The sequence below is a fragment of the Meleagris gallopavo genome, chromosome 5 (genome assembly GCF_000146605.3).
Source record: "Meleagris gallopavo isolate NT-WF06-2002-E0010 breed Aviagen turkey brand Nicholas breeding stock chromosome 5, Turkey_5.1, whole genome shotgun sequence".
NCBI classification, from domain to species: Eukaryota; Metazoa; Chordata; class Aves; order Galliformes; family Phasianidae; genus Meleagris; species Meleagris gallopavo.
Window position 1 is genome coordinate 27,222,650 of NC_015015.2, and position 22,413 is coordinate 27,245,062.

The 22,413-nt window shown below is 38.6% G+C and overlaps 1 protein-coding gene across 1 annotated transcript in view; it reads left to right on the forward strand.

The window, feature by feature from the left end:
• The window catches only part of DCAF5 (DDB1 and CUL4 associated factor 5), a 55,831-nt gene that overhangs the window by 20,391 nt on the left and 13,027 nt on the right, over nt 1-22,413 (forward strand). Inside the window, exons 5-6 of the mRNA XM_010711535.3 lie at nt 3,752-3,965; nt 17,332-17,398. Coding sequence (XP_010709837.2) covers nt 3,752-3,965; nt 17,332-17,398 — 281 coding nt within the window. The remainder of the gene's footprint in view (nt 1-3,751; nt 3,966-17,331; nt 17,399-22,413) is intronic.

The window sequence follows — 22,413 nt, forward strand, 5'->3', positions numbered from 1 at the left end:
CAGCCATACTTTGCTCGCAGTCTTTTTTTAATCTGTGGTTTTTATTTATTTTTTTCTTTGAGGCAAATATTGTGGTCTAGGACAGCACAAATGATTTCCATTACATTTGTGGCTGAGCTGTGTGAAGTAGGCAAAAACTATCAGACTTTTGAGGGGTCTTAACTATGTAACTTCGTAATACTAGGCTTCTCATATTTGTACGTGATCTTAATTTCTGAAGTTCTGCTCTTTTTCACTTCAGTTAACTTCAGTAGTATAGTGTTCTTTTAGAGCTTTATTTCAAAGAAGTTACTGAAACATGATACAAAATTCTCCTTCAAGAAGTGTTTTATTTGATAGCTTAGGCTGCTGTAGGAGCCTAATAAAAACATGTATATGCAGAATGGAAGCTAGTTTAATATTACACTGCTATTACTATAAAATATAATCTCAAAATATTTCAGACCAGAAATAATAATAGTAACCATGGTAATTTTGCTTAGAGGTTTGGAAGGATGGGGTATCTGGTAGTCTTGCTCATCTACGTGAGCTGCAAGTAGGGCTGAGAAGGAGAATCGGTGCTGAGGAAAAGGGCTTGGGTTTGGTCTTAAGATGCAGGTCAGTGTTGTACAAACTCTGGCTGGTGTATGTATGTTATGGTGCTCTACTCAGATGGATAACTTTTTTTTTTAATAGAAAAACTGATGCTTGTTAGCAAAAAATGTATGGGCTTATTTCTTCTGCTCTTCTGCTGCATCTTTTCTGATGCTGTTGACTTTTTTCCTTTTTTTTTAAAGAAACTAGAAATGTCTTGACAAAACTTTTCTGGATTAAGAAAAGAAAAAGCAGAAAAACAGGCCAATTGTATTTTTTCTTTTTGAGTATTTTGAGTTGCTGAGTATTTTATTTATTTTTTTAATCTTGATGAACTAAAGTAGGGCTGACTGAGGGTTGGGAATGTGGAAATCTTGAATCCTTATCTGTAAGATTACAGTTCATACCATTTTCAATTATTTTCTAATATTATTCTATTTTTTTAATTACTTTTTTCATGTTTTCATTAAAATCCATAAATGTAATTAAGAGAAGCTCAGCAACTTTATCTAGGATAAGGGGAATGCACAAGTGAGAGGGCAGGACTCTTCCTGATGATGCAGACATTCACAGTAGATCCTCTTGAAATATATTAATTCCACATCTTGTACCTGAATGGCAAAGCTAATTGCTATTGAGAATTGTTTCTATACGTACTAAAACTAACAGGTAAGTAGCACTTAAAGCTGTTAACTTGTGACGTTTCCCTGTGCACTGGCAGCTGTTTGGGAGTGCTGTCAGAACTGCACAAAGTTGATGTAAATCTGCTGCCACCAGTGAGGTGTTCTCAGCTCATCTTTGCTGGTGTTCGTGATCATAGGGCCGTAGGGAGAGCTTGTACAGAGGTCATGTCTGGCTGCACCTTCCATCTCTCTAGAATTAGTTTGACCAGATTGAAGCGTAAGTTTATGAGAGAGAAGGAGACACAAGGGAGATGCTCACAGGCCTCTTCTGCCCCAGTGGGCACAGGTGTGCTCAGCTCAAGTCTGAGTGAGCACCCTTCCCCTGGCGTGACTGCCTTGTGTAATAGGCCTACTTGCTTTCATCTCAGCTTGTTCTGGCTTTGTATGGCTTCTGCCCTATGGTGACATCAGCTTTTGTGTGCTCAGCAGGAAAGGGGAAATGAGTAGGATCAAAACTTAACTGTTTCTTTGTATGGTTGCTTTCTACCTAAATCAGTTTCTTGATGTGGTTTGCTCCACACCAAGGAGGTGAAGGTGTCATCTGCTCTATCAGCAGTGGGCTGGTTTATGCTGATGTGAAGTGGTGACGAAACTGCAGGTGAAATAGGTGAGCTGATCGAAGGGATGGGATAGCTTGCTGTTACCAAGTGAGGGCTGTCTTTCCCTGCTATTGGACAACTGGCTTTGTCCTGTTTCTTACCCACCTGCTCTGGTACTCATTAGGCTCTTTGACGAGCTGGCACGAACCAGCTGTCCAACAGGAAAGCTATGTGTTCTTTTTTTCCCATGTTGCTGAGCTGACTTGGCTCATGGAACTGTCCAGTGGCACAGATAAGTCATAGGAGCAAGTGACTGTGGTTAGTGCCTAAGAGGAAGGGAGTGAAATGAGCAGACAAACCAGCGCAGCTCTCCTATGTTTTGTTCTTTTACATTTTATTTGAACCAGGTTTCCATGTAGCCCAAATCTATGTTCATCAAAAGTTAAACCATATGTCTCACTGCTCGAAGCAAGACAGTAAAATGTGTTAAAAATTTTTGTTGCCTAGCTTTTGAAACACTCTTAATTGGCTTTGAAAAGGCAATTTCTAGTTCTTTTGAGCACTATGGCTTTGACTGTTGAGTTAAAAAAGCATGTGTCCAGGAGCAGTGTGTTTCTAGTGCCCTTATTAGGTGGAGTCTAGCCTCCTGTTTTGTTTAACTATGGCTTATTATGAACAATAGTTTTTTAACTTTACAGTATCTCATGTAATAATGCATGCTTCAACCTGTGTGGAATGTGCCTTCTCATACAAGCAGAGTGACTCATTTTTCACAAATGTTGAGGCAGAGGGCTACATCAGAAAACATTATGTATTAAAACCAATGAATGACCTTCCTTCTAGAATTTGCAGCTTATGTTCTGGTATGCATTGTCTGGTCCAGAAGGTGTGTAGAAGTCACAGCTCCTAATATACAATATTTGATAGAGATTGTTCAGAACCTGTTAACAAAAAATCCAGATTCGGTACTTCTTAAGGAAGTTTCAGCTGGAGGAAAAAAACAAACCACAAATCGACAAGGAAAATATCTTCTTTCTTTGTCTCCCTCTCCATACACATAATGATTTTGAGTAAAAGAATTGAATGTGTCTTTAAGAAGAGAGTCTGGGTAATGCAAGTTGAATTTCAGACATGCTATGATTATTGTTAAGTTCCTGGATGGGACAAATTCCATATTCTGTTATGGTTTTAAAGAGAGAGATTAGGAAAAAAAGATTAGAAAATTATGACTATTTTGTATTGTATATGTCAGTAAGAACTGATACAGATAGTCTAGCTCTGGTCATGTAGCCTTATATGGAATAAGGAAACCAGCTATCTTAACCATGTGAGATTTTTAGGTAATAGTGTCATGTGTTTAGCATAATTGTCCTGCCTATTTGTTCATGAAGCAAGACTGAAATTAGCTAAGTGTCTTATTTTAGCATTTTTTGTAATAACTTGTTAGTAATGTGGCTTTTCTCAGCTGGAACTGATTTTATAGTTCAAATATCTTCTGATGCTCTGTAGAGATGTAAATAGAAGTGGAAGTGAGATAATAGTCAGAGAATCTGCAGTTGGAGAAAATACCATCTAGTGCCTGAGTAGAGGGAGAAAGGATAGTTTGACTTGGCTGGATTAGGGCACCGTCTGAACACAAAGAGCAGGGCCAGACATCCCAGAAATACAAGAATGACTGTTTAAGGCCTATGGTTACTCTGTGAGATTTTGCTCCCATGCAGGAAATGTATATAGTACTATTCACATCATTCAACTTCACTCTTCTGGAGAATTAGCATTTTGGAAGGTTTTGAATTAAATTTGTTCAGGAATTGATGCTTTGTAGCAGAAGCTACACAAGATTAGAATTTATGGGGCCTGTTTCTTTGAAATGACTCAGGAAGGAGGTTTCTGTTTATAAGCAGCTCAGTTCATATGTGCAGCACATCTCACTTGTTCCCTCTGTTTTTTTCCCAGTTCGTTGCTGCGCTATGGTGGAAACCTCTCTCTTCAGAGTGCCATGAGTGTCCGGTTCAACAGCAATGGAACTCAACTGCTGGCACTGCGTCGGCGCCTGCCCCCTGTTCTCTATGACATCCACTGCCGACTGCCTGTCTTCCAGTTTGATAACCAGGGGTACTTTAACTCGTGCACCATGAAGAGCTGCTGCTTTGCAGGTGATCGTGATCAGGTAATAAGCAATGCTCTCCAGAGTCTACGGAGCTTCTGGGAGTGGATGAAAACGTATTTGTAGGGGTTGTTTGGTTTTTTTGTTTGTTTGCTTGTTTCGGTTGGTAAAACAGGAGACAGAACATATATATAGGGTTACTTCAGAACTGTTTTGCAACATAAACTCTGAATGAAGAAAAATGTATATTAAAGCATGTGATAAATTCTACCTCTTGGTTGACAGAAGGTTGTATTCCTAGGAAAAATTCTTTCTAAGCCTTTTTAGGTCCTCTGAATATGATTTTAGAACCATGACTGGACAATAGCATTCATGTGTGATAAGGAATTACTTTCATTTCAGTATTGCTTTTGACAAGTGTAGTAGAGACAATCCCACCTAAATGTAAATACCGTGAATTTTAAAAATCCTTTATTCTTCTTTCAAATTCCCTTATTTTCTGTACTGATGGATCAGATCATAGATCTTTATTGCTCAATGTAATGCAAGTGGTGATGGTGAAGGCGGTTACGAAGGAATAGTTTGTTCCTCTACTGACTGTGGCAGGACTATGTCCCTACTAATAGGTCATACATAAAGTGACTAACAGCAGTTTACATATTTCTAGAGCTGAACATTGTCCTTGGACAGCTGCATTTAATAACCAATAACAATGTTCAGGGACAAAAGATTTATTTTCAAAACACAATACTGCAAAACTGAAGTCTGAAAATTTCTTTGCTGTCATCAATGAAGGTCCTGCAGTCAGAACTCAGTCATTAATTCTATTGCTGCTGCAGGAAGCAGAGTTGAGCTTTTTTCACATAACAAGTAGAAAACACATTTGCGTCACTGAGCTTAACATTGTGACAAATGGATATGGGAAGTCTTTGTGTTGCATGCTCTTTCTGAGTTTTACATGGATTTTGGCAGGAGAATGATAATTCAATACTGAAATCATCTTGAAAAAACAGATATTTGCTGTAAAGAATGATAAACACATGTATTGTTGAAGGAAAAAAAAGAATTGATGATTTGGGGTCTAAGCCTAAAGATGGCACAGCTTTCTCTTTTAGAAATCAGAGTTGAGCCTGTGTATACTCTGACAAACAATCTAGCTACCTGTTTGTTACTGAAGGTCTAGAAAGAAGCCTTAGTGTCTGTTTCGTTTAAGGAATTTTCTCATGGGTACAGGGTTATTTATTTTAAAGGGAAGAATACGGCTGTTTTGTATTGGGCTGATGGTGTGCTTGGGAAGCCTGTCTTTTTTTTTTTTTTTTTTTAAAAGCTTGATGTTCTTTTGGCTGGGTGGACCTTTAATTTGGATAAGTAACAGTACACAATGGTATTAGTGAGTTAGAAATCAGAGCAAAGGAGCTCTATTTCCTTAAAAGTGCTATAAGAAGCTAATAGGAAAGATGAGATTTAATATGGAACATTAGAGAAGTGTGATCTGATATTTAGATACAGACTTGTACCTATCATTCAATGGGAGCAAAAGAAAGATGATGAATCTGCAGGAAGTACCAACATGTGGGCCAGTTGTATATGTCTAAAACTGTCCAGTAATGCTCAAATTCATCTGGTTATGTTTATCAGCAGTATAGGAGGTCTCTAGATGCTGTCCTTTACAGAAAACCCAATTCCATTTCCAGGTTTGTCTAGGTAAGAAAGTTAGGGTTGGAACCTACTGAAGATAGACGAATAAGAAAAGAAACCAAATTTATATTTTTTGAGATTAGTCCTTCTATACAACTAGTGTGTCTCTACTTTTTGGTCTGTTTTGTGAAAATGAAATAATGCATATAAGAACTGTCCCCAAAATTGGAACTACCAATAACAACAAAAAGTCTGTTTCCAATTTAGTCTGGTTCCAGCCCCTCCCCCCCTTTAATATTGCTGTCTTTTGCCTTAATAAAGAAAGTCTTTCATTCGAGATCCATATGAAGTCCCTACTGAGTTTCATAGAATTCCTTGCTTGTATTTCTGTGTAGAATCAAAACTATGTAGGCTAAGGTTCCTTGCACACGGGTTGTTTGAGTGAATGTAGGGATAAAAAAATTCTGTTCAGACTGAGTATCACTTGTGGTAGGAAAGATTCCTCCAAAACTTTCTTTTGTTGCACCTCCTGTATTATCTGTCTCTGATTTTTCTTTTCATCTTCATTAAACTGATAATTCAATCTTTCTAATAAGTGTCTTAAATACTTGGGTTTTAATATTTCATACACTGTCTCTAGTAATTTAAAAATGTGACTCTCCATTGCTCAGGAACTATTGTGCGTTCTCTGAACAGTTAGTTCTGATAAAGTTACATTTTTACTCTATTTTAACCTTAATGAGAGAAGGTATATCCTTAATTCATCATTGCTTGACGGTCGTCACAGGTACTCAGCAGTTTGAATCAAGCTCTCCTGGCTTGCCACTCAAAAGGGGAACCTGCATCTAGCAGATTTGCAATGATTTGCATAGCACCTGTGATGCAAGTAGAATTGAAACCTCTTAACAATGAAATACTCTTAATACTTTAAGGAACAAAAGCCGTAAAGATTCACCTGTTAATCCCAGTGATTTATTTATTTTAGTTTGTTATTATTTAAGTCTAAAGCAACACAATCTGAAGTGCTTTAAATGCTTTTGAGTTTTTACAGATGTGGGGCAAGGGGTGCAGCACAAGCAAGGTAACAAAGATCTCTGAAGATGAAGAGAGGATGAACAGCTTTGCTTCTTTTTGTGTTTTTACATGGTGGTGTTTTCCTCCAAAAGCACTCATGCCCTTGTCAAGTTGATTTGAAAACCAGTGAATAATATATGCAAATGTTTTCCCCAGAAATGCCTCAGTCTTGCTTATTCCTACTACCAAAACATGAGGCGGTATTTAGTTGGTGCTTTGTTTGCAGCCATTTATAATTGCCTTCATTTGCCTCTCTCTGAACTCTGTCTTTTGTCTATGTTATGAGTGAAATGACCTCATTCACATGCCACTATTTTTTCCTCTTTTTGTAGGAGAGCTCTGATGTTGGCAGATAAATGTGTTCAAAATTGTATGCTGTTGCTGTATCCAGGAGCTCACTTGAGACATACAGCTGTGAAAGAAGAAAGGATAAGATAGGCTAGATGGATCATGTGTGATGACCAGAGCGTAATTTGACCATCTTTCTAGTACAGACATCCAGGCCCAGATTCTTAAAGCCATTTCTTATTTGTCTAACTCCCACTGATTATACAATACACAAGTGTTAGTTTACATACAAAGCATAAAACATGTGAGAATCTCAAGCTGTGCCAGTAGGACTGGTGGGGAGCTTCCATTCTACTTGTCAGCATCAGAATTTGGGAAACCTTATTTAAATAGTAAGGATTTTTAGTTGATAGACGAGTACAGAAATTGGCTTCTTGGGTCTGAGGATACAGGAAGTATTATGGAGCTTCAGGTACTCATGTGTGTATTTAAGCATAGGAGCTTTGTAATGATGATGAGGGGGGGAAAAAAGCCCTCAAACTGAGAAAACCCCTCCAAACAAAAATAGGCTAGACTAGAAGTTTTTCTTGCTCAATAGCTGTTGTCTGTGTCACAGTGACAAATGTTATCATTTCATTGTGGTGTGGTTTTTTTGTTTTGTTTTGTTTCTTACCTATGCAGTTAATGTACAGGGACTCTGTAGCACTTGTAGCTGTAAAACTGCCTGCATCAAAAAATAGTGGAGAGAAATAACTTATGCCCTGTGAATCAAACACAGTCTTAACTCTGGCATGCCCTCAGACATTACATCACCACTCAGCCTTTTCTTTTGGCATTACACTGGTAGAGGAGAGTTTCAGGAATGTACCACTCACGGCACTGCAGTCTGCTGCAAACCCTATAATGTTACTGCCTTCATTATGTTCAAATCTGTGCACTAAATAGCCCTAGGTAGGGACAACAGAGTTTTGACACAACAGAATTATTACATGAACATAAACCTTCTAAGACTAGAATTAGAATTGGCTGCATAGGTGCCAGAGGTCTTACATTGCTGTACACTGCTTTTCTAAAGTAATAGAACTTTTCTTTTGTGTTCCTCTGTCATCTGATTTAAGGACCATTTATCTTTGGAAGTAATACTTATCAATGTCTAGCTTGAAAAATGAAAAAGACAAATCCTTTTTCTAAGAAGTGCATTTTGTTTCCGTTGCATAGAAGACTTCTTAATGAAGAGTAGCTTCCTGCAGTCATTACTACTTAATATATATGCAAAGCAGTCTCTGCAAATATTTTGCTATCCTTGGATAAAAAGAAAATTAGTATCTTTGTCTGTCTGAAGTTGGCATCTTTGAAGAATTAGTGATGAGGTGATATTTTGTTTTTTACTGTATCTGATTGGCACATGAAATCACAGGTATATGCATAAAGTCACATGCGTATAAAATACAGACATGAAAAATGCATCTGGCTATGGATTTAGTTATTCCCCATTGCTTTGGGGATCAACATTTGGGAGGCTCTTCAGAGTCTGGGCCTTGGCAGGAGGGGCTGGGAGTTTCCTCTAGCCCTTCTGGTTCTGAACACCTCTTCCTCTGTTCCCTGGGGCATCCTCCCAGCCCTACTTCTTCTCCCTCTTCTCTTCTGAATTCCCACAAGCCCTTGGTGGGTGTAGTTAGACCTCTGGGAAGTATGGCATGAACTCAAAGGGAACCATTCTGAAACTGCATTTTAATTTTAGAGCCCTAACTAGAAAAACTGAGATCTGCACGCATAGATGCATCACGGGAGACATGCAGCTTAGTAGTATAGGTCCCAGGAAAGGGAAGGAAGAAGGAATAGAGTGCATGTTAAAAATGATGAGCAATAGGGACTACACTGACAACATTTCTTACTGAATTATGAAACAAGACCACTCAGCCTTTTCTAGGTATTGAAAAAGTGATTGTGAATTCTGGATCATCCTGATGAGTAGAATATTTGATTTAGCATGTCTTTAAAAAAGGAATGTAGCAGGTGGCTGGGAAGAGCAAAACAGCAACTGGGGGACGTGCAGTTTCAGCCACCTATAAGAGGAGTCCCCTTCATATAATGTTGTTGCTTTCTTTGGAATGTAATATTTTCCTTACCCTAATAATCCGCAGTAAAAGTTTTGAAGGAAGTTACTTTTGTCCATTAATAAAATCACTGTTGTGGCCTTTCTGCATAGCAAAAAAGGTAGCTGTAAAAATGTTGATGGATTGTTCCTGATGATGCTTCTGTAAGCGTTTAGAGCTGCTCCTGGCAGAGTTGGCTGCTCCTGAGGCTAAGGATTAGAGACTGGAAATACAACATTTTGGCTTTGAACTTTATGTACTAGAAGCAATTTGTATTTCTCCACTCTCCTGTGTCATGGCTTTTCTTTTGCCAGTTCATGAGATAGGCATGCTTCGCGCTGAGGAACAAAGCTACTGTTGTAAAATGCTTTTGAATGTACCTGCCTGATTCTCAGGCCAAGATGGAAATCTCTTAAGCTCTTGTTTGTGCCAGTTTGAGCCCTCTTGAACAACAGCCTTCAGAAGTGAAGCTTTCAAGCTGCTCCCCTGGCTTGCATGAAAGAATATGACTGTTCTGAAAGCAAACGTGTTCCTTAACACCACAGTGCTATGAGAACTAATTGTAAGGTGAATCTTTCATAATCAGACACTGCACAAAGGATAGGATTCAGGACCCAGGATTTAATGCAAGGAAGGATATGAAAGAAACATATGATTCAGAAAATAATTTATCTACTAAAAAGAATAAGTTTTCTGAAACACAGTTTAGTAGTAATTTTCCCAGTTTTCTCTTCCTACTTTTAGACCTTGTCATTGAGACAGCAGCAAGAGAACCACCTGCACAGGTGGGCTGTTCTTTGCATCACACCACTCCCTCACCCTACCCTCTGATTACCTCGCCTGGGGGAAGGAATTTCTTAGCAGAGGGCGGTGAGAACTTCAGAGACAAGAAGAGGCAGCCGCTCTGCTGGGCTGCAGTGTGAGGGGGCACACCAGGCAGTGTGGCGTCGAGAGGAGAGGTCCTGTGTTGTACTTGCGCTCTGCTGGCCCCTGCCTGAACCCTGTGCAAGCTGGCTGAAATAAAGCCCGGGAATTGTACTGACCCAGGCTGCTACTGTGTTATGAGAGCTACAAGGGTTGTAGGTGGGAGCATACCTATTGAGGAGGCAGCAGATAATCAGAGCAAGTCTTCAAGCCGTGCTCAGTAGGAACTCCATACTGTAAGCTTAGATTCGTCAGCATAAAAGAACAGCCTGATGCAAAGATCAGGGCGTGAAAAGAGACAGAAATATTTAGTCAACTGGGTTTTGTTTACTTCTTGGTTGCTTGAGGAAAGGAAAAATGCAGTATGTCTGCTTTGTGGGAAATCTTTTTTTTATGCCTTTGGAATTGCCCACGTCACACAAATTGCATTATCTCGCTTGTGTGTGTGTGTATGCACACATCTTGTTGCTTTTTGAATATAAAAAAAAAGTTGCTTCTTTTCATAGAATCACTTAGGTTAGAAAAAACATTTCAGATCTTTAAGTCTGACTATCAACTGTGTATATGTCCTTAACTTTTTTGATTGCTTGTTTTCCTCATCTGTTGGCGCTCTGAGCAGCAGAAAAATGATACAGAAATAAATCTGTGGACTTGCAGAAAAGAGCAGACATAGCACTAAACTGTATTCAAATTGTGAATTCAATATATATATCATTAAAAAAAATTCTAGTCCTGTTGAGATGCCTGTACTGCTCTATGCATCTTACTTATAAATGAGACTTCTGCCAAAGAAGCAGCTGTATTTGGAAAAAATAGAAGAAACTGATTATCTTTCATCAAACATTTTTCATCTAAATGTGTAATGCATAGTGAGACCTTTATTTTTGGTCAAGATCTGTAATACATATACACACAGTTATGAGTTGGTCCTTTTATTTCTTGTAGTTTGCTTTTTAATCTCCTTTGAAATAGTTTCATAAAAAGTAGATCATAGTGATTTTGTAGGCATTTTGTTTAGTTTAAGGATCAGTTTGTAACCTATTGTAGGGAACCTGATTTAGTAGGGGTTTGGACTAGACTGGACTCCAGAGGTCCCTGCAAATATCTACAATTCTGTGGGTCTCTATTTGGGCTTCCTGTTGCTCAGTGGGAGTGTGATTATGGTATTGTCTTTTGCTCAGTGCCTGCATACAAGGCACCACCTATGTGACTGTTTAAAATAAGTTGATAATTCTGGGGCCCTCTGGTCCTCTATCAGAATTGAAACTTTAAGTCTTTAAGGTTCTTTAAGTCAGATTGGTGCCACAGAGCACAAAATAGCCAAGTCTTATTTCTTTAGGAAACCTTTATCCTTTGGGAAAAAATACTCCATTTTTATATTCTTCAAAGTGCAGATTGCAATAAATTTTCATCTCCTGGATAAACAGCTAACATTTTTTTCAGACTTTGTGTCAAGTTGGTGCAGAGAAGATGTCCAAGATATCTCTTATGGTCAAGAGCAATTAAGACTTCAGCCTAGCAGACTTGCATTCTTGTCATTAATTATATTTAAGGCAATGTATGGAGGCCTGTACTGCTTGCTTCTTAAAGGAGCTATGCAAAGCACCATAGAACTCCTTCAAATTTTGGATGCCTCTGTACTTCTTCCTTAGCATGTGAATCTTGATGTACTTAAAGAAAATAAGGAATGTCTCCCTAAAAGCCTGAGAAAAATTTTATCTAATCTGATATTTCACGTTTAAAGTTTTGTTGGCCCCATTGAAAAAGGGATAGACATGCTTAGGTGAGTGGGAATTGACATTTAATCTCTTTCAGAGCTGATTTGTTGGCAAAATGGTAAGCAGCAGCATGGAATTTGTGTCTCTCAGACTTCTTGCTGTCTTTAGGAGGAGTGACCCTAAGTTGGGCATTGGTAGATATATGGCTTTTTCAGTTTGGCATTTCCTGTTAGTTACTTAAAATCGTTGTTATTTTCTCTATACTGTTACCCATGGTCTTACTCATCCATATATAATGATATGATGATTGTATGTTTTTCTGTTGTGCATTTTAAGACAAGTTCTTCTAAGTTCTTCTTATTCTCTACTACATCAGCAAACCCAACCCAAAGATTCAGTCATATTTTTGGAAAAATGATCCACGTCTGCTGGTCCATTTGTAGGGCCAAAAGCTTAAAAATATCTCTGATCTTACTCATAAACAACGGGGAATTTTATGGAAACAGGAAGCGTAGATGTTGCAAATTATAGAATAAGGCTAGATATAATTTTATTGAAATACTCCATATTCAGTAGTACCTGAGTAAATGTAGTCTGTGGGATTTTGAAAGCAGTGGTAAGAATAAAAGTAAATTCCCCAGAGTGCTAGTATTGCAAAATGCAATGCTAATGCTACTGTTAAGAGACTATAGCAGCAACAGATTAGATCTCTTTGTATCAGCTGTTCTAATCTCCTTGGGGAAAGAGAAAAGGAGACGCATTGCAGTGGAATGAGTGGGAAGCACTAGTCCAGCATAATTCTGCCAGATTCCTGATGGCAGTTCATTTTGAGTAGTTCATGTGTACATGAAGCTCAGACTGAATTTGTTCTTTCTCTAGCAGCAGACTCTAACCACGCCTGAGAGTTTTCTTCCTTCTAAGGCAAACTTCTGAATCAGCAGCTTGTAGTCATCTGGAAGCCTTTTCCTGTCATTGTTACTAACAGCTAGACATGGAAGCTGATTCTTCTTAAAATAATAATAATAAAAAATAATTATTAGCAACTGCTTTTCTCTCTAATCTTATGTACATGTGAATATGCTGAATGTTGTCTTCTGAAGTCCTAGTTAGATACAGCAGCAAAAATGCAGACAATGAAACAGGTGGTTTTAATATTGGTCTCTCCCCTCAGACATCTGAGCATCTGTACTCCTGGCTCAGTGTCTAGTCTGATGCAGAATTCTGCACAACACTGGTTTTCTGGGTTACCTTCTGCTTAGAGTTTGTCTTTTGAGAGGAGAGTAGAAGGGGAGTGCACCCTGTCTGTGCATTTACTCATCTTTGTGAGTGCATATACTTCTGCCTCTTCTTAGCTTTCCTCTGTGATTTGATTATCTGGGCTTCTGTTCTTGAAGCAAGTAGCGGAAGGTATTCTCCTAGAAATTACTCCTTGTACATCCTCTCAGGATCAAAAATCCTTGGACACAAAGGGGAGTCTAAGCATATGCAACATGGTGTTCTTTCATCTACTCTACTCCAAAGCCCTTTTCTTTCTTTCTCTTCCTTTTAAAAAGTCTGCTCCCTTTCCTCAGGATTTCAGCCTTATTAACAAGGGCTTGGTGTACTTCACAGCAATTATTTCTTTGAATTCTCTGGTAGTGTCAGATGACTTTAATTTCTTAATCCTTATCCTATAGCTCTCAACTTGTGTGGGGAAAATTATTGACTTATTGGTATATTAATACTGTATACGTGAAATAAAGATTTACATAGATGATCATGTAAATGTCCAGCTGTGCTTTCCAGAAGCCTTGGGTTTTTGCTGTCTTGTGCAGATACTACTCATTGGAACTGACTTTCTCTTTTAAGTGTCATGGCTGTGTCTGGGTTTAACAGCTTGAATGCCTGCTCTTGAAGCTTCAGCTGGCCATAGCTATGAAGTTGTACTTGTGGCTGGCTCTTTGCCTCCAGCTGAAAAGCTGTGTTTTGCTTCTAGGAGTTCAGCTCTATATTGTGAGAACATCAAGAGAATATGCATTCCAGTGGTATTGTTAACACGATAAGAGAATGGAAAACCTGCTTGCTGCTTCAGTGGTGGTAGTGGAAGACCACAAACTGTTGGACATTTTGCAGAACATGGTGTTTCTGGGGATTACTAGTCCAGCTAATTGTTGAAATAAAACTTAAATTTCTGTAAAAACTTCACAGTTGACTGTAGTTTATAGTTTAAAAATAGTCTATAGTTTAAAACGTTAATCTTGTATAGAAGACTATATCAGTTAATTCTTCTGGCACCAACTGAGGGCTATCTTAATTGCAAGGTTAGACACAGCAACTTCTTCAGAAGCTGAGCTTCTTCCTTGATTAAACATAAATTGTAACACTGCTGTATTCATTCATCTTCATTGCCTCCTAATGTATTTCAAAATACTTTGGCCATATTTACATTTGGTTGTTGCAAATGTTATAAAGCTACAAGGGTATGACTAACTGAAGGACCTTATGGTGCTTTTAACAGAAATAGTTCATATCTACTTAGAGCTGGCTGTCTGAATGTGGTCTTGGGCAACCAGATCTTACGTGACCCTGCTTAAGCAGGAGCACTGCGAAAGATGACCTTTGGAGATCTCTGTTGATCTCAGCCTTTATGTGAATGTGTGAATTAGTTAAAGTACTGTGCCAATCTTTTTTTTTTTTTAATTAAACTCTCCAAATTGTACACATTAGAATTTATGCAAGTCTTTGTACTGAACTTATGTCTCTGTCTGTGTGGTGAAGTTTGTCTTCCTGTTGGAATTTTCATGATGTTGTGATGTACTATAAAAATTCAGGTAGGCATTTTCCTGACTCTGCCTCTGCCCTCTGCAACCAAACCAAGAGAAAAAAACAAAAAACATTCTGAGATTTTTTTTTTTTCATTGAATAAATTGCATCAGAGAAGAAGTCAGGAAGCCATATTTTGTAAGTTGTGTCTCAGGGCAGGTGTTTTCAAAGTCAGATCATGCTGTTCAGGGAGTTGTCTGGTTAAATTTTGTATTTGAAAGGATGGAGATTCCCCTGCATCGCTGGGATGTTTTTCACATTCCTGAATGTGTTGTTCCTTAGTACTCAGCTGGAACTTCACTTGCTGTGACTTGTGACTGTTGCTTCCTGAGCAATCACTGCACACCCTTAAAGAGTCATCCCTGACTGCTCTGTTCTGTTGGGCACTTAGAAGATTGTTGGGATCCATCCCTTCACTTTCTCCTCTGGCTAAATAAGGCCAGTTCCCTTAGCTTTTCCTCGTAGATTGTGTGTCTTCACAGCCCCAATTGTCCTTCTCCACTCTGTCCAATTTATTAGTGTTGCTTTTGTGTCCACTTGGGTCTCTCTGACCCAGTACTCAGATGTGGCTTCTCAAGGGACAGGTAAGGGGAATAATAATTTGTCTTGACCTCCTCCACATTCAAGATAATGCAGTCACATTGCCATTAGTCCCCATTGCCGGGAGAACATGCTTATCTTTTTTCCTCTAAAGAAAGAGAGAATATCCTCAATCAGGAGTTTTCAAATGGCAGTGAGTGGCATGCCAGATTTCCTAGAAAATTGGCCATTGAATTTACAGGTCACACTGTGTTTTCATCTGCAAATCAAAGGATGCTCTGTCACTTCTGGGCTTGTCATTGTTAGGCTTGTTTGATTTATTGCATAAAGTGCTAAATTGCTCTCATATTAAGGAGTTGGAACTTTTTAAAAAATATGCATTATGGTCATAAGTTCAAGATACTTAGCGTTTTAGAAGTTCTCATTTATCTTAACGTTTTGTAGGCGAACTAGTCATTGCTTAAACTGCAGTGCTTTGGTAGTAAATACCAATGGTTGACAACATTTTCATAACTTTAAGCAAGACTTTTTTCTTTAAAGTATTCATTTTCTGTGTAACAAAATGTGTGAGAGCTGCTTTCTTTCTGGTTGCTGGGAGGTTGCCTATGAGAGCCTTAATTTGTGTAGATCTGGCACCGCAGTTCAGCCTGCTGTGGTCTAACATTTACAAGCAGTCAAATGAAAGAAGAAGCATGTATTCCTGGCACTGTCAGGTCCTTTTGGCAGAGGTTAGCTGTGTAAGTGCTTGAACATGTTGACTTGCAGAAATTACTTTTTTGGCTTGGAAAGGAAGGGTCTATGAGTGATGCAGAACGAGTGCACACAAGTTTTTAATGGGACCAGTGTTTGATCAGTGCTTCTTACCTACCAGAAAATGAACAGAATTGCATTCATAAATGCTTACTCACATCCTTAGTCTTTAAAAATAAAAGAGAGAAGAATGGTTGGATTGTGATAGTTGGAGACCAGAGAAGGAACTTCAGTGGCTGGTAATTGCATTTTTTTTGTGGCTGGAAACATCCAAGCTCTGCAGGAACGTAATTAGCATTGCAAACAGAATATATGCAAATTTGTATCAGCTTTATCTATGTTGGTATATATTTTTTTGTTTATTTGTTTCTCAGTCCTATGTTATTCTTGTCTTCTCACTGCCTGATGATACTTTGCCTGATGAGTTTATGTATCCCTGGAGAATGAAAGACAGAAACCAATTATATTTCAGCCAAACAAAACAATTTTCTTTCTTATCAAAGGTTAGAAAAAAGATGGTCTTGCTCCATTTGTTTCTTTTTCTTCCTTCCCTATGTTCAAATAATTATTATAATAAAATAAAAAAGCATCTTTTTGGCTGATTAAGCAGAAGTTGCAAGTCTGTTGAGGATGGTAGATTTACTCTCTCTTTACGTGTGTAACTAGAATTGGTATCTGCCTGTGTTTCTATGATTCTATAATAGAAAGGGCTAGGTTGAAAAGGACCACAATAATCATCGATGTCATCTCATCACTAATCTGGGATTTACAGTTCACTGGAGAAGAGATATTTGAAGACATGGCACAGTTTATGGCCTCTTGGAACTGAGGGGATAAGCTTTTTTCCACGTGAGATGTCAGCTGTTATTCCTGTGCATGTTTGTAGTATATTATGTAGGGCTATTACAGATTGAGTATTGCCTAAATCTTTTCATCTGTCCATCTCTTCAGAGTAAATGTAATCAGGAAAAAATAAAATAAAATCAGGGTGATTCACATGTTTTCTTTCGGACTGCTTGATACTTGGTAAGAGTGTTCAACTTTGGTTTTGTTCAGTGTTCAAGAATGCCACCATCACTGACTGACCTTTGATGGTCTCTAGCAGACTGCCACGAGCCATGTGCTTTGTGCTTGTGTGTAGCGGATGTGCTGGCTCTCTTTTTAGGTGCATGTTTGAAGAAGTTTTCCTCTGTAGTTCAAGAGCTAAGGGGGAAAAAAGAACAAATGACTTAACATTAAAAAATGTTGTTTTTTTAAACATTAAAAAAAAGTGTTGCAAACTACAAGATCTGAGTTTGATCTAGGCCTGTATGCATTAAAGCCAGTCATTATCTATAGCCTTATTTAGCAAAGAAGCCATACTCTTTGGGCACTGGGTGTTATATATGTAAGAGTACTTTTGAACTTCGGTCCATTTACAAGTATAAAGCGTTATTCTGTTGCACTTTATCCCTATCTAAAGGTAAGTTGATCAGTGAGTGGAATGAATGAGAAAATCATTTTGTTTTCTTTCTTTTTATGTTTGGAGAAAGCAGATAAAAAATAATTTAATTCGGGTGTTACCTTGTGATAAACTGTTTTTATTTTTATTCTTAACAGTACATTCTTTCGGGCTCTGATGACTTCAATTTGTATATGTGGAGGATTCCTCCAGATCCAGAAGCAGGTAAGTTTTTTATTATTATTTCAGAAATTTGGGTTTAGGTGGGGAATGTGTCTGATATACTAGTTCGATTTTCAACAATTGCTGTTTTTACTCAGCCACTATTCTAGAATTATTTGAGTGAAACCTGTAAGGGTAGTAATAGGCTATGCTATGTGAATCTGTGATATAGTAATTTTCTTCTTATTTCTGTTCCAATATAACTATCATGTAAATCTTCCAGAGGAGCTGATAAAGGGAAGGAGTTATGGCTGGAGGCAGATTGTCTTTTCTCCCTCCTGTCTACCAACTTTGCTGCTGAAGCTCACTGAAATACATAGGGTCTTACTAAGGTATTTCATCCCAGGTAGAAGTTTGCAATATAAAATGCTTCTGGGTTTCCAGACTGCACCTTACAGTTCTAGTACGTTGGTCTGTTCTGTACAGTCCACCTGTCTTTTCCTTTCCTCCCACCCCAAAACCTTCACACTGAATTCTACTACAGTGCAGTTATTCTCTTGGACTTTCTGAGTGGAGGAGTGCCGTTGCTGGTAGAAATTACTGCTTTGGGCTATTTTTGATTGTTCTCAAGGTGGGGCAGACATGCGAAGAAAGTAATTGTAGCAAAATCTGTATAAAAGAGTTGAAGAGCTGATGTTGAGTAAAGAAAAGCAACAGGCTGGGATGCAACAATAGTGTTGCAAATGCTACTCTTGGTCAGTGCCTGATTTATATCATTCAGTAATATGTAGAGTTTGGCAATACAGCATCATCCATTATTTCCTCTGGGCCATACAATGTCAGCATCTCTAAAATGTTGGAGTGGTTTTGTACTTTCATTAAATCTCCGGGTAAATCTACTGTTTCTATTCTGTATGACTTTCACAATTTAAATCGTGCATCTTAGTGGCATTAAGGACAACCAAGTGTTATTTCATGATTTTGAGGTACTCTAGCAATAGTGAGAGCAAATTACAATCTGTCATGGAGTTGAAGTGAGAAGATCTTGTTCCATTTTAAAAGGCCATTCATCACCAATCGAAGCTAAGAGGATACTTTACTGGTAACCAAACCTTTTAGAGGCAAAGTTTTGAGTAAAATGTCATTTGAATCTTGGATTGGTTATTCAGTGAACATTTGGTGTTGCAGTCCAGAAGTTCTGAAGATGGTCCTGTTAAAAATCCTCAGTGTCCTTTATTATGGGTTTTATAGAAACGTCCCTCTGCTTAGCTTTTAATTTGTATGATTCTCTTTTTGTTTTATTATATTTCTGTTAATTATGGACTTTCCTTCTCTTTAAAACAAATGTTACGTACATATAAATATTATTTATCAGTAAGTTTTCATTTGAGCACTGTAGAATTACATTTTATGCGTGTTACTTGTCCTGACTGCATTTATAAAATTAAGTTTTTTGTGTTTGGCTGTAATGCTCCTGAATTTTTTTTCCAGATAACTGCAGATGACGAACTTTTTATCTGGGATCTTTGCACAGAGTGGTAGCTAGAATTGTTTCAAAACAGTGTCATATGTGTTTCAGTCAGCTTTTTTGTTTCTGATTCTTCTAACTTGAGGAAGGGTGTCAGTAAACTTGCAACATTTCAGTTACAAAATTAATTACTTAATGTCAATTGCCTTCAGTACTTGCTTAATGGGATCAGAAGATCCTGCACTAGGAACCTGCGTGTCATAGAGAACTGCTCAATTTACACGAGATTTATTGGAAGATTTTGAAAAGGCTCATAAGCTTTGTTCTGATAGACACAGAAATTCTGTTTCTGTGGCAAATAACACATTACCCATCCAAGTCACCTGTGATAGTCTTCTTGAAGCTTTTCTTCAGTCAGCTCTTGAAGGGTTGTGCCTGTTTTGATTGTGATGAAACACCCTCTTTAAAATCTGATCCTGTGGTTCATAATAGTTCATCTGTAGAGTTTGCTCTGCTTCCTTCTTGGAAAAGAAGTCTTGCTATCGGATGTGGAGACCTTAGAAACCTTCTGCTTGAGAGGAACACTCCTTATTTTCACATTCTAGCTTAATTTAGGAATATATTTGGGTCTGTGATATTAAGGGGTGGAATGTAGTTTTTCATTTAAATATTTCACAAACGAAACAGGATGATATAATGTCCTGTTGGTCACTGTTTTAAATAAAAGTAGTGCCCTAACTGATGTCTGTTGAATTCAGACACTTGTTATGAATATTTATGTCCAACTCCCTTAAATTATATCATTTATTAGTAAATAACTTATTTACAAGCATAAATCTTTCTAGAGATTGTCTTCTTAGGGACAGCTCTAAAACAGATCCCTGTGGTTATGCTCAGGTATAGCTATTACTTGCTATCTAAAGGCTAGCAATGTTACAAAAAAAAGATAAGGAATGGAAAGAAACACACCAGTCAAGCAACTGCAAGTTTATTTCATGTTGGAGGAATCCAGTTACCTGCTTTGTATATTTGCCTGGAAAATTGAGCAAATTCTGGCATTTTTTTGTAAATAATCACAATTCAAAGATATCCTACCAGTAGGCTGCTTTGAGTTGTTCTCCTTCAGCTGGGGATTCCTCCAGTGCTTTTGTTCAGATTAGTTTTTTTAAGACAGGATTTGTGTGAAAACTGGGGAGGAGGAAAAAGTATTCTCTAAGCTGCTTAGGAGGCTCTTCTTGGTTGAAGAGTCTCGCTGACTCTCTCTCTCTCCAAGTTTAGATTGTTTTAAACAGGCCAGGACTTCCAGTGCCAAAAGAGGAGTTGCTTTTAAATCACCTTTTGTCCTTACTTGAAAATAGAATACTTTGTTGGTTATTCCACTTCCTTCTCCATCCAGCTTTCCACTATTGCTTCAGAAGTAATTGCCAGTTGTTTGGTAAGTCTGTTAGCCAACTTCCTCTTTAAAGCACTTATTCTATTTTCTTTAGAGGCAAAGTTTCTAGCAAAATATATGTATTGGCCTGGTAGAAGAAAAGCAGCCCTGAGTTTCCATGACATTTATCTGACTTCAAGGCAAGCTAGAAGTGAGAAGTGACCTGTTCAGCAAGTCTGTTAAACAGCACAAACACTTCAGGTAGTATTAGAACAAACTCCCATAAACATGGTCTCTTGGTAAAGAATCTCTGTTCAAGACAGAACCTGGCATGTCTTGTGAAGTAATGGAGGGTTTGGTAGGGCTTTACATTCCTCACTCGCTACTCTGAATCATCTTTTAATTCAGAGCTTTTTTTCTCTTGCCTTTGAACTCCTCTAAGATGCTGTGTGAGGTGCGTGATACTTAGTTGTGACTGGAAAAAGGCAGGCTGCAATCCTTCAAGTTACATTGTCAGGCTCTTATCAGACTTTGCAAAAACTTTGCTAAATCAGAACTGCAAACTGATTCAGAATCTCTTTTTAATTCTGTCTTTGGCTGCAACTGCTAGCAAGAAAGGGTCCAATGTTGTGGTACAGATACTAAACTAATTGCATGAATTTGCAGCAAAACTGATGCAATTTTTTCTTCCCTTTTTCTTGGTCATTGTAAATGCACTAATCTTTAGATTGAAGAATTCAGCAACAGATCTTTTAATAACAGTTGAACAGGGTTGTCTCACTGGGGACAGCTTGTGGTTTCAGCTTCCTGAGTTGCAGGCTGACAGATGAAGATGAATAATCAACGATTAGTTGCTTCATAATGTCTAGGTTTTTTTGAGATTTTATGTATGTGCACACTTGGGATCAGTTTTCTGACTCCACTTCCAGGGGAGAATGCCCTGGAAGCTTGATCTTTTTCTTTTTTTTAATTTTCAATTAAAAATGTGTTTGTTTGTGAGCAATGATCTTGGGATCATTTTGCTTTTAGTTTGTCTCTTCCTTCACGTCAATGCTGGCAGCAGTGTGCTATGGGACATTTGTGCAGTGATTGCAGCAAGTGTCCAGTGGGGCAGAGCCATGGGAGTCATCTCTCTCAGCAAGAAAGGGATCAGAGTGGGAAGGGTGTGCCAAGGTTCATTTTTATAGTAAATTTGTCTTTTGCTTTCCCACTGTTGCTTGTCTCTGCCAGCAACAATAGTAGGATGGCTGGTATAGATAAGGTATGGATACTGCAGGTATTTAGCAACAAAAAAAGTAGGGACAAAACAGATGTTCAAAAATAGCCTCTGCTACTACAGCTTTCCACATATTCTTTAGATGTTTAAATGTGATTTATTTTTTTCTTTGGCTTTTGGAAGCTCTACAGAGGTCTGAGATCACCAAAGGGTTGGCTCGAGGCCAGCGAAGTGCAGTAGGGATTGCCTGGAAGGGCAGGTTGCCCAAGGCAGCTGCTGATACCAAGCCACCACTGCATGTGCTTTCACTGGTCCTTTCACCTGGCCTGAGTGGTGGTGAGCAGGTGGGAAGGTGATGAAGGTGACAGCCTGCACCTAGTGTTGGAGCTGCTTTCTTATGGAAGACACAGCCTTTTGCTTTCTCCTGGAGCAGCAGGAGTGCTAAGCCAGACTTCCCTGGTGTGTCTCCCAAACCGTTCCTTACCTTGCTGAGAGGAAACAGATTCTCAACTAGCCTTGCTGTTCTCACCCTGTCTTTGGTGTGACCAAAGCCAGTTCTGCCTCTTCTGCTGGGAATCTTCGAGTTTGCTCTGGCTGCTTCCACAGCTGGAATCAGGTTCCTGGTCCTGATGGTGGAGGTGTTGCAGGAACCTGTGCCTGGGCAGCAGTGTTTCACTGTAGACAGACAGGTCTCTGAGGAGCAAAACAAGTGGGGGTTTGTGAGTGACCAGAGACTTTGTAAGGTCTCTAAACATAATCAGCTACCCCAAAGGCAGAGGTCTTGTACGCTAGAAATATTTGTTTGCTTGACTGGTGCAAGAACATGAAGCAATGTCAAAGTTCTTCGGCATGCGGCCGTGCTGTTGCTCTCTCCCATGAGCACATTGTGACCTCATAGGATTCAAATGTGGGGTTGTGGCCTATGGTCTAAATGTGTCCTGTATTGTTATTAATGAAAACCAAATTATTTTTATGTTAGATTTTTACTGCAGTGCCAAGTACTACAGTCAAATGGCATGCTG